Source organism: Harmonia axyridis, chromosome 1, assembly GCF_914767665.1.
Source record: "Harmonia axyridis chromosome 1, icHarAxyr1.1, whole genome shotgun sequence".
In the NCBI taxonomy this organism is placed as follows: domain Eukaryota; kingdom Metazoa; phylum Arthropoda; class Insecta; order Coleoptera; family Coccinellidae; genus Harmonia; species Harmonia axyridis.
The window spans coordinates 65,147,171-65,160,418 of NC_059501.1; the positions used below are offsets into that span (position 1 = coordinate 65,147,171).

General features: G+C 33.5%; 1 protein-coding gene across 1 annotated transcript; it reads right to left on the bottom strand.

Moving 5' to 3' along the window:
• Nucleotides 1-1,869: 1,869 nt before the first annotated feature.
• On the bottom strand, nt 1,870-12,728 carry LOC123670865 (transcriptional repressor CTCF-like). The gene is made up of 2 exons (XM_045604441.1): nt 12,408-12,728; nt 1,870-4,284 (listed from the first exon to the last, which is right to left on the bottom strand). Exons 1-2 carry the CDS (start codon nt 12,497-12,499, stop codon nt 3,174-3,176), a joined length of 1,203 nt encoding a protein of 400 aa, XP_045460397.1. The 5' UTR covers nt 12,500-12,728; the 3' UTR covers nt 1,870-3,173.
• Nucleotides 12,729-13,248: the final 520 nt, after the last annotated feature.

Consider the following 13,248-nt stretch of genomic DNA (forward strand, 5'->3'; position numbering starts at 1 on the left):
CGAGGTCTATCGACGACAATTGATGCGTTTGAGCCGCGCACTGCGAGAAAAACGGCCACAATACTCCGACAGGCACGACAAAGTTATTTTGCAACATGACAATGCTCGCCCACATGTTGCACAGCCGGTGAAAACATACTTAGAAACGCTCAAATGGGAAGTCCTACCCCACCCGCCGTATAGTCCAGACATTGCTCCGTCTGATTACCATCTCTTCAGATCGATGACGCATGGCCTGGCTGACCAGCACTTCCATTCCTACGAGGAAGCCAAAAAATGGGTGGATGACTGGATAGAGGCCAAACCGGTCGAATTTTTTCGCAACGGGATTCGTATGTTGCCAGAAAGATGGGGAAAAGTTGTAGCTAGCGATGGCCAATACTTTCAATAATTCATTTGTAACCATTTTTCACAATAAAGGCTCAAAATTTGAAAAAGAACGGGAAAGACTTATTCACACACCTGATAGTTATCAAAGAACTGAACTGAGTACCTAATTCGCATCGAAAAATTGTCGAGGCTGTGTTGTAAAATTTATTTATTTATTTACCATTGAAATTGCAATTTATTTGGGAAGACATCAGTTTTGAATTAAGTATATCTTCAGGGTGTTCCTAAATTGGAAGTTCAAATGGAATACACAGAATTCTCGGATCATTAAAAAAAAGTCCTATAACATGAATCCGCAAACGCTTTGTTTTTGAGATACAGGTAAGATTTTTTTCTCATAGCACCTTCCCTTCACAAAATATTTAACTTTAATTGACATAGATATTCCAATTTGAAGTTTTCATAATGTGATATACTAATTTTGAATGCAAAGCTATAGAGTAAATTTTTTTCTGGAAGGGTGCCCACTTTTTTCCTCAAGAATTATTTTTTTTTGTGAACCACTGGTAGTTCAGCAAAATTTAAAAAGAAACTCTGGTTCAGTACTACACTTTTTGGTTTGCTGTAGTTAAGTCGTATCTGCAATCGATTTCGAGAAAAAAGTTCAAACAGTTCTCTATAGTAATTCTCAGGATAAAGGGTAGTTAACCAGCTGTGATTAATAGATTGATTATAAGTTTTGGTACTTATTTATCAACTCTGTAGCGAAGATTAATAAAGATTAGATAAACTGTTTAAGCATCACAAAATAGTATGACTACAAAAAACACCTGTATCTCGAAAATAAAGCGTTTACGGGCTCATGTTTATGGGCCATTTTATTTTTTAAATTATCCAAGGAATCTGTCATTTTCCTTCGTATCTCCAATTCAGGAACACTCATTATAAGATAAGAACAATCGAATTGGTAATAAAAAAATGTTTTGAGTAATTTGGTTCAAACTTCGTTATCAAACCTCTTTTTCTCACAGAGAGAAATGAGTAAACAATGTCATCAAAAATTTTTTTTCGATTACTCTCCCCAAGAAAAAAAAGATCTACGCCCTTGGGGATGATATCGTTTACCTGGTCCTAAAAAAATCAGTTAAAATCACATGCTAACAACCAACAATTCTTATCCCATTTGAGATGATGTTTTTATTTATTGCCCGAATTACTCAGAACAAAATTATATTTAGGTTTACATGAACCCAATTTGTTCCCAATTCAATCCGATGAATATAAATTTAATTTAATTTTTGAAAACTGAGAATAACATCACTCACTTCTAGATGGTTCAAATTGCCAATTCAATGACAACAAAGTAACATATTTCATTCGATTTTTTTATTCTATATTTTTTAAAAGGTTTCTTGAATTTTTTCTAATGAAAAAGTTTGGGAGAAAACCCATGAACTTGGACTAGACTAAGGTATAGAGGCATAAACTTACAAACGCAAAGTATATAAAAATATATATTTATTGGAATAACTGAAAACAACTTTTCATTTCATTTCACTAATATGTGTATACAAAAAAAAAATATCAAAATGTCAGGAAAAAATATCAAATGCTCTCATATCAGAAAACAAAATTCAATTCGGTAACACCATTCCCAGGGGACTAGAGAAATCAATGAAAATAAAATTGAAAAATAATGAAGAAAAACATCTTTTTATTTTTCTTGTGGCTATCGATTTTGATAATTGATTCGGACTGCTAGACCACGATGAACTCATATAAATAATGATAAAATATTATTTTAACTAGTCTCTGTTTGATATTTTTTCATTTTTCAATTTTCTAAAATCAAAATTTGAAAGATATAAAAATCAATGCAAAGAAATATGAAAATTGATCAATCCGTTGCATCTCAAAGGTTAATTTAAAATTTTCAATGAAATAGAAAACTATAAAGAATAATTTACAGGTAAATATGCACATTTTTGTTTTTTTTTGCACATTCTGCCAATAAACCACTGCATGGGGAAAGCAGAGGGTAACTTTTAATCTTTATTGAATTTCTTGAAAAATACAGGATTAATTTTCAAAGAACATTGACCACTTCTTCTCATGCAAATAAATGGATTCTACAGGGTAGTCCATCGAAAACTTAACACCTCAATTTTCCGGATTTAAAATGAAAATATGGAAATATTGAATAAGGATGAGGGGTGTGCGATAACTAATTTTGAAGATCGTATCGAATACTATCTGACCCTAAATTTTCGCTTTAAAATATCCATCGATAATGAAATAACAGGGAAAATAATGAAAAAGATAATATGGAATTTATCTCCAGTATATTATTCGTATCACACATACTTTAAAGGTATTTATTTTTAGTAGATAGTTAGTAGGAACTCTCTTTCACTATTTTACCTGTCATTTCGCCATCGATAGAAATTTTGAAGCGAAATTTGAGGATTAGATAGTACTCGATAAGATCTTCGAAATGAGGTGTTGCAACATCCCTCATTCCTATTCAAAAAAATCAAGGGCTTGTACTCACCCTTTTTAGGAGGTTGCAGTTAAGGGGATGCGAAGAGAGCGGAAAAGTTATTCCCTCTCGAATCAGAAATTGATGGGTCCGAGCGATTTTCCACACTGTATATACGGTTCGAGGCCTTCTCCAAGACGTGGTTCGTTTTATTCCTTTGACTTCACAATAACCACGTACAAGCTTTGAAATTTTGTGGGAAACAAAATGTTCATCTTTAATAGGTTTATACTATATATACTGATTGTATTGTATTGTATAAACCCAATCTAAATGTACTTTCATGTTGTTTTTAGGAGCTTAACTATAGTTGCACCAATGCAATTTTTTTCAAATGGACGGAATCCATATGCCTGTAAAGTTGATCTTTTCGAGATGCAGCATAGTTACATGCCTGACATCTGTAATCCTTTTTATTCAAATGGGTGGAATCGATATGCCTTTTCAGATCATTTTTCAAAAATGCGGCATAGTCACATAAGTGACATTTTTGCTCCTTTTTTTTCAAATGGGTGGAATTTATATGAACCTTAAGATTATTTTTCAGAACTGAAGCATAGTTACATAAGTGACATCTATGCTCCTTTTTATCCAAATGGATTGAATTTATATGGTTTTTTAGGAGGCTTTTATATGCTGAAGAATAGTCACATAAGTGACATATATGCTCCTTTTTAATCAAATGTAAAGAATTAATATGGATTCTGAGTAGGCTTTTATATGCTGAAGAAAAATCACATAAGTGACATATATGCTCCTTTTTATTCAAATGGACAGAATTTATATGGTTTTTGAGATGGTTTTTATAAGCTGAAGCATAGTGACATAAGTGACAAGTATGCGCCTTATTATTCAAATGTACATAATTTATATGCTTCTTGAGATCACCTTTCTGAGATGAAGCATAATCACATAAGTGACATCTATGCTCCTTTCCATTAGAATGCACGTAACCTATATGTCTTTTGAGTTGGTGTTTTCGAGCTGAAGAATAATCACATAAGTGACATTTAAAATCCTTTTTCTTTAAATGGATTGAATCTATATGAGATTTGAGGTGGTGTTCTCGATCTGAGTTATAGTTACATAGGTGGCATCTATGCTTCTTTTCACTTAAATCGCTTTTGAGGTTCTTTCCATTAGTTGCCGTATAGTGACCTGAGTGACATCCATGCTCCTTAGCATTCTCACATTCATTCTTAAAAATATTTTCGATCACATTATCGCTGGAATTAGGGTAACCTGAATTTCCTTTCTTTGTATTAGATTCCTCTTCTATTTGATTTATTTGAACTCTAACAATATACGATTCTCTTTCAAATATTTCATTGTTATCGACGAACTGTTCGACGATGTCCACATCTTCAATTTTCAATTCACCTTCAGAACTTCCACTGTTAGGTTCATTCAGGGCACTGGAACGACATGAAAATGAAAAGTATATTAATATTTTTGGGAGCTCATTCCCTGAACAGAGCACTAGGAGGATTGTATTTTTTTAATTTTAATCTGGGAAAAGTGTGAAAGGATACTTAAGAATCGACATACTCATGGCGAGTCCGTGGTCAAAAAAATTAAAATTTGAAATTTTCAAATTATGTTCAGGTCTCGAACACTGGAGTTAAATCATTATGTAATGATGAAAATAAGAGATTTAGAGAAAATCTTGAAAGAATATTGGGAACAATACTCAATAATTCAGTGACATGAAATTCAACCGAGATAAGAATATACTTGTAGCATTGTAATAACATTATCAAGCTTCGTGCAAAATTTTATGTTGATTGCGTCATCAAAATCGAAGAAAATCATGACAGAACATCCAAAGAAAATGATGTCAGTAGATCCGATCAAGTTGAAGTTTATGTAGATTTTCACTATAGTAATACCACTAGAGGTCAAATTATTACCGGAAATTAGATGAAATAAATATTTTCTAAAAATATTCATGAACGAGAAAAAATATCCGGATTCAATTTTACCTCGTGTGGTATTCGGTAAGAAAATTCCACACATGTGATTTTTACAGTGAAATATACTGGAATTTTTGTTGACGTTTATAATGACAGAATATTTTTTTGACAATCTAATTCTCATTTGTTCACATGATAATTTCGATTCATTTCAACTACAAGCTTAGATGTTTTCTTAATTCTTTGGACCATTATGATTAATGTTTATATAGAAAACGCAATTATTATACAGGCTGTTCTAAATCAAGTTGGCATTATTGCGAAATCCGTTATTATAGATGCTACGATTTCGGTTAAATGGGCAAACTGGTAGCATGTTCAGTGACCTACTCGATGCTGAAAACAAAACAAAAATTGACATTCGCGTTGTCATAATATTTCATAAAATGATAATTTTTTTAATCGAACACCCTATTTTCATGCATTTAGATTTGTTATAACAATCTCAACAATAAAGCTCATTCGACTTTTTTTGGTTAAGGTGAAAATAAGAGAATAAGGAAATATTTATAACAAACGGATTTGATAAAGTGCTCTAAAATATCGAGTAAATGTTCAACACATATTTGGGCTTTTTTATTGACACAATTGATTCACAAAATGAATGCGGCTAGCGAAATGGCTTCAAGATGGAAACTATAATTTTTTATATTAATACCAAATAGCTTTGTTGTGTCAATTGAGTGGTGCAACATGATGATGGGGGTTTCACGAGTTCACACCCCAACGCAATTTTTTCTTTTTTCTATATTATTTTGCATTTAGTAACAAAATATTTGTATCATTCATCTCTCTCTTAATCTAACCCTCGTAAGGGTGTAGTAACATCATGTCGCGACTCTTTGAACGAGCTGCTTCCAGGACTCCCTATCTTGGGCATGATGAACGGCTTCGTGCATATTCTCCCCAGCTAGAGTTTTAAGTTGGTCTATCCATCGTGATGGTGAGCGTCCCCTAGGTCTTTTTCCCTCGATTTTTCCTTCGATGATCAACTTTTCCATTCCATCCGATCTCCTGGCAATGTGTCCAAAATATCTAAGGTACTGCTGACTAACCTTGGTCGACAATCTTGTTTGTATGCCCAGTTGTCTCAGAATCGACTCATTGGTGCGACGAGAAGTCCATGGTATTCTGAGGAGGCGTCTATAACACCACATTTCTAATGCATCAATTCTTCGTCGATCTGCCATCTTTAATGTCCAAGTCTCTGCTGCATATGTTGCGATAGGAAAAATGAGTGATTGGACTAGCCTAACCTTGGTTCTTGCAGTTATTGCGGTATCCCTCCAGATACGGGCCAATTTCGCTGTAGAGTTTCTCGCCATCGCTATGCGCTTTCGAATTTCGGGCTCACATTCGCCGGTGTTCGTCACAATAGATCCCAGATACTCGAAGCGGTTGACAACCTCGAGGTCAGCAATCCTTGTGATGTCTGGACTGTTATTGTTAAGGCGATCTACTATCATCACCTTGGTCTTAGATTTGTTGATTTCGAGACCATATACTGAGCTTTTGTTTTCTAACCTTTGCATTAAAATCCGCAGTTCACCCTCGTCTTGGACTATTATCAATGTGTCGTCAGCGTATCGTAGATTACTAATCTTCTTACCACCAATTGCAATGCCTCCATTCCAGTTCTCGAGGATCTCTCTCATGATGTACTCGCTGTAAATGTTAAAGAGAAGAGGAGACAGAATGCAACCCTGTCTCACTCCAGAAGCTGTTGAAAACTCGTCTGAGTGGATATCATTGACTCTTACCGTCGCTGTGCCTGAAGAGTATAATTGCCGAATGAGGCGCACCAGATGTCTTGGTGTTCCCATTTCCAACAGAATCCTCCACAGTTTCGGCCACCTCACCCTATCGAAAGCTTTTTTGAAATCCACAAAACATAATATCATTTTTACGTTGAATTCTCTTGCTTTCTCAATCAGTTGTCGTACATTCAAAATCTGCTCACGAGTCCCTTTCCCTGGAACAAATCCTGTCTGTTCATTGGGTATTTGCGGTAAAAGGAAAGCTTTCAGTCTTTCGTTCAATATTGTGAGCATGACTTTGCTTGCGTGTGAGATGAGTGCAATGGTTCGGTAGTTTTCACATTCTAGTGGTGAACCCTTTTTGTACAATGGTATGAATGTGGATTGACACCATTTCTTCGGCCAGTATCCCGATTCCCAAATCTTCCGACACAGAACGTGAAGAATGTCAATGCCCAGTTCTCCCATGCTTTTTAAAACCTCAGCAGTTATTATATCGGATCCTGGTGACGTTTGATTTCGTAGCCTTCTCACTGCGCGTTCTACCTCTTCCCTTAGAATCTCAGGTTCAAGGTCTTTCAAATGGTCTTCCGATATGGTATCCGGAGTATCCTGGAACAATTGGACGCAGTAATCCCTCCATACTTTGGCTATACCTTCCACATCTGTTATAATATTTCCTTGCTTGTCCTTGATGATCTGAGTCTTAGCTTTGAATTCTCGAGATAAATATTTCACTTTGTTGTATAGTTCTTTAGAGTGATTCGCAGTCGCATGCATTTCTAGATCTCCGCATATTTTGTTTATGTGCTCGTTTTTATCTCTTCGGCAAGCTTGTTTTATTTCATTGTTTATTTCTTTAAGCATAAGTTTCTGCAGCTCTGCATCTGTAACTGTTTGTCGTATGGTCAGTCTTTTATCGATTAATTCCAATGTTTTGTCTGACATCCAATGTTGGCGTTTCGTTGTTTTATCAGTTTTTTGAACTTTACTTGCTGCTTCAACAATCCATTTTTCGGTTCTATCCCAAACTTTATCACAGCTTCCTGTTATTTCGGGCGGACCACTCTCTCGAAGAGCATCTTGAAAGCGTATTGGGTCAGGAATGGTTATTTTTCTGGATTTCGGTTTAACCTTTGGTTTGTTGAATTTGACCTTAAGAGAAGCCCACAATAAACGATGATCGGATCCACATTCTGCACCGGGTTTGGTCTTAGTGTTACGGAAAGACGTTCTCCACCTTTTGTCAATAAGAAAGTAGTCAATTTGATTTTTGTGTTGTCCATTAGGAGATGTCCAGGTATAGAGGCGGCGTATGTGATGTTTAAATATGGTGTTCATTATAGTTAAATTATTGTCAATGGCAAACTGGATTAGTCTGCTACCTCGTTCGTTACGTTTGCCAATCCCATAACGCCCCACTGTATCTCTCAGATGGTCATCAGCTCCTGTGCACCCTACTTTGGCGTTAAAGTCGCCCATTAAGACCGTAATCCCCTTGGGTTTAAAGGACGTCATAGTATCTTCTAAAAGTGCATAGAAGTTTTCTATATCTTGGTCGCAGGCGCCAGTGGTGGGCAGATAAACTTGGATGATGTGTAATTTAAATGGTATCATTCATATAAGTACAAAAAAGGGGGGTTTGGACAATCATGAGGTTTTATCGCCAAAACGAAGAAATTTTTTGTCCTAGTGAAAGAAATATCTCCAAATAAGTCGCTCATTTTCCACTTTAGAAAGAAAGGTGAAATGATTTTTGTTGTTGAGAATGTTATAACGAATCGAAATGCATGAAAAAAATTAGGATGTTCCATTGAAAAAATATCACGAAATATTATGACAACGCGACTTTCAATTTTTTTTTTGTTTTCGGCATCGAGAAGGCCACTAAAATGCTACCAGTTTGCCCATTTAACCGAATTCGTAGCATCAATAACAACGAAGTTAGCAATGGTACCGACTTAATTTGAAACACCCTGTGTACTATGGCAGGTTGATTGGAAGTTGCTTGTTCTTGATTTAGAGTACTTGATGAAGACGAAAATTGATGTTATTGGAAATAAACACATTTGGTGTGGAATTTTCTGCAAAATTTCATGTTGATTGCTTTACTAGAATCATAGGAAACTCAAGTGGAAAACAACATATTCGACTAGGTTGAATATTTCAACATAATATGTCTCTCTCAAAGGAAGTAGGTTATCTATTATTTCGATTATACGAAAATGGGCAAGTTCTGACATGAAGTAAGAAGCTTTTGAGCGCATATCTGGAAAAGTTTTTCAATGGTTTGAGTCATATTTGACAGGAAGGACGCAAAAAGTAAAATTCGGAAATTTTGTGTCATCAATTGGGAAAAATGAATTTGGGGTACCTCAGGGTACAAATTTGGGAACAATTTTATTTCTATTGTATATAAATGATGTAGTGAAATATGTATGGAATTGTAAGATAACTTTGTTTGCGGATGATACTGTAATAAACCCCTTCTTTGGGGGTATATATGTGTCAATGGAAGAGCGGCTTTCCACTGACTAAATATAAAAAAGATATGATGTTATTGTGGGTTCGGCCCGTCGCACTAGGGACAGGTTTTTTGTTGATTTTTCTTTCTTGGGGACAGGATTATATTTCCAGGTTAATCAAACTCAATTGATTCTTTAAAATTAAATATAATAAAGCAAAAAACCAAAGTTACAATATTCAAAAATTTGTACTATTTGACTCAACGGCCAAAACTTTCAATACAGAAAAATATATCTCAAATGATCCACTAATTATTCTTTGAACATTGAATTTGGGAGAATCAGGACTACTCAATAAGACGAAAATAAAAAGAAACCCAAAAGATCGTTAAACTGTTACTTGCCCTTATCCCACGAGGCTAGGTTGGTATACCTAGTTTTAATAAACTCCTTTTCAACTTTTCACACGAGACGTGTAATTCTTTTTTTATTCACTTCACCCCCGAATCACGCACTCAAAGCTAATCTATTTCTTTATCAAAACAAAATTGAAACTTTATCAAAAACCCCTATATTTCTACTTCTGAGTCTGACCTAACTCGTCCTGTCTTAAAGTAAAACAAATTCTTCTTTCTTAAATACTTGAAGCTCCTTGAACTCACTCATCTACTGAATTTTCCTTTTTTATTTAACTCAACCATAAAAAATAGGACTCTTATCTTAAAAAAAAAATTGCTTTACTCTAAGTCCGGTTTCGCGACCGACGTACTATTCCCGTTACTATTGACTTCCCTGATCGATCCCGATCGATACTGCCTAATTTTTCTAATCCATTTTTCCAATTGATCTCCTACAGAGGGGCTTAGTTGAGGGAATTAAAAGCAATTTCATGTTATTTACCAAATATTTTTCCAAAGAATTATTCCGTTCAAATATATAAGATCATCATTACTGCGTATTGAACCTTGAAAGAGAAATATAAAAACCGTGTTGACCACTCAATTTATGTGGCATTAATGATCAATATACTTGAGATATAGAACAAAGAAGCTGCTGAAAGATCTAATTATGAATTATCGATAATTCGAACCTCTCGCACTGCGTAGAATTTGGTTCGATTTAATTTAGAAGGTTTTACCAATTTCCGATTTATTACAATACTATGATATATGTTTCTGGATATGATGTTGAAATTTTGTTCAAATTAGTTAACGAGGATTTGGATAGGTTGTTCATTTGACTTTGCGACAATAACTTGAAAGTCAATATAAAAAAATCGAAGTATATGTTAATAGGTAGTGAATATAGAACACGTAGTACCGACATAAGTAATTTCAGAATTAATATTGATAAAGATGAAATAGAGAGGGTTACTAAAATGAAATACTTAGGATTGATTTTAGACGAGAATTTAAAGTTTCAGTTTCACGTGGATTATATCGCAAATAAAATGTCCAAAAAGGTTGGTTTCATATCTAGAATAAGGGGTAAAATTGATATGAATACGTCACTCATGTTGTTTAGATCATTGGTATCTACTTCCTCATGTGGATTATTGCTCGTCAGTTATGTTTAATTTGAATAAAGGTAGCATAGATAAGTTACAAAAAGTACAAAATAGAGGTATGAGAATTATTTTGAAATGTAATAAAAGAACTCCCATAAGAAATATGTTAAATTGTTTGAAATTGATGAGTGTCAATCAAAGGATTATTTATAGAACATTAGATTTAATATTCAAAGCAAGGAATGAAATGTTACCTGAATATTTGAGTGAAAACCTAAAATTTGCTAATGAGATACATAATTATAATACACGACGTCGAGATGATTTTTACATAGAAAAAGTTAATATTACATTAATGAATAAATACACATTTAGCAGGGGATTAGTTATCTTCAATAAACCACCTGGAAAGATCAAATATTGTAATAATTATAGAGAATTCAAAAAATGTTTAATGAGTTATATTTATGACGAATTCAATTAAGTTAGAGGATTACATTTGTATTGTTTTCAATAGCCGAGTGCTAAATAAAGTTTATCATCATCATCATATACATTCACGAGCTAATTCCATCCTTAGGTATAGGTGTGATCCCTAAGGGTGATATTGGCGCATGATTGAACAAGGGCTCGTTTATAATACCTATGAAACCTGCACTTTTTGTTAATTCTTTGCACTCTATGAGCTCCTAATTTCTGCACACTTTCAAAACTACGCAAACAATATTTAGGAATACCAACATTGAAATAATTGGAAGATATTAGTATTGAATGATATTGCTTGTTGATAATATTAATGAAATGACAAAAATCAGAAGCAGTGGTTACGCTAGGGGGGGTCAGGGGGGCCCAGGCCCCCGCTAAAATATGCTGCCCCCCCTAAAATGTGACATATTAAGGCTAAAAAATTAGCAGAACTAAAGTTTTCCTTTACTTTGACCCCCCCCCAAAGAACCTGGCCCCCTCTTGGCCATCCCTGTTTTCGAAAGCTGGCGTCTACACTGATTAGAAGATAATATTCATAATAATATTAATACATTTATTATGCACTCGAATTATATTAAAAATAAAAATAGCCATAATCTAGATTGATAAATATTTAAAATGAATATCAAAATATTAACTGAATGAAATCATTATTAAAATGAAAACAAAGAAAAATCAAATGAGAACAAAAATAAATCTGAATGGAAATAGAATTGAAGGTAAAATAATAAAGTGAAAATGGAAAATTTACATATGAAAATGAAAATTGAATTAAAAATTGAATCAAATTAGAATTGAATTAAAATAATTAAAAAACAATAGAATTACACTAATAATAAAAATAAAATATTTATTATTAGTGAAAAATCCAGTTACGACATTTATTCAAATTTTTTTTTGATTATTATTATGAATATATAAAAAATATTAAAAATACTGATTAGAGCGAAATTGTGTTAAGGTGACCAATTGGCTGTGTCAATACTGAATATATGGCACAAGGAAGATTACATTTCACAACATAATACAATATAATATAAAACATTTAATATATTAAAATTATAATTTCATTATTTTTATCTATTGGCACAAGAATTCCTTGTAATTTCACTTGTTTGATATTTAGAAAGCTGGAGGGGTCACAAACGACTGGTTATATACCTATAGATTTGAATGAGATTCATTCATTAAAATGAATAATTATTTTGTTTTGAATAGCTTGATAAAGTTACCATTCATACACTAACATGTTTCGGTTGGATAAATGACAGATTGAGATAATCGAAATTGAATAATATCAACTTTTTTCTCATTTTCAACTATGCGTTGATAAATATGATAAATACTCACTCATAATCAAGGGATGGTTCTCTTGTGGGATATAAATGCTGTAGAACGTCCATTTTTTCTACCTCGACCTTATCTTCACTTTTTTTCTCCATATTTTTTGTTCGAATCTAGAGTGCAATAGAATCAGTGATTTTCAAAACAATCTAATTCTGTTGATGAATATCAAATAATCAATTGAAATTCAAGACACAAGTGATGAATTTATTAGTGTTGTTCTTCAATAGAACTCGAGAGGAGCATAAGGAAGAACGTCCATGCATACATAGAAAAAATTAAAGAAAAGCTAGTGGACTACTAAAAAAAAAGCAGATAATCAATAATTTCACCACATTTCTGCACACTTCTGAGAGTATTTGCTGTAGTGGTGGGGAATATTTAAAATGAAGTGGTCTAGTGCAATATGTATGTATGATTGAATATCTCAAATCTGACAATCAAAGTAAATTGTTTCACAACACACGTTTAGTTCACATCTTAGAATCTCGTACCTTTCGTAAGATATTCAGAAGGATTTTTTCAGATAATGACCGTTCTTAAAGAAATACCTACCGATTCGGAGATACATTCAGGTTTTTTCAACAATAACTTATTTACTGAGGTTTATACAGGGTGGCCAAGAGATTGACGTCAAAAAGAAAAAAACAGGTTCCTCGGGTCATTGGCTATTAGAATTATTTTATGAACTTTGAGAATTTTCTACTGTTAAATACCATTTTTCATTAATGATTCTAAAAGCATACTAAGAAACCGTGAATTAGCCTTTTTACATTTTCAATTTTGATTGGAAAATTTAGATCATAATCCAATTCACGTAACTTTTTCACTTGAGACCAAAATTTCT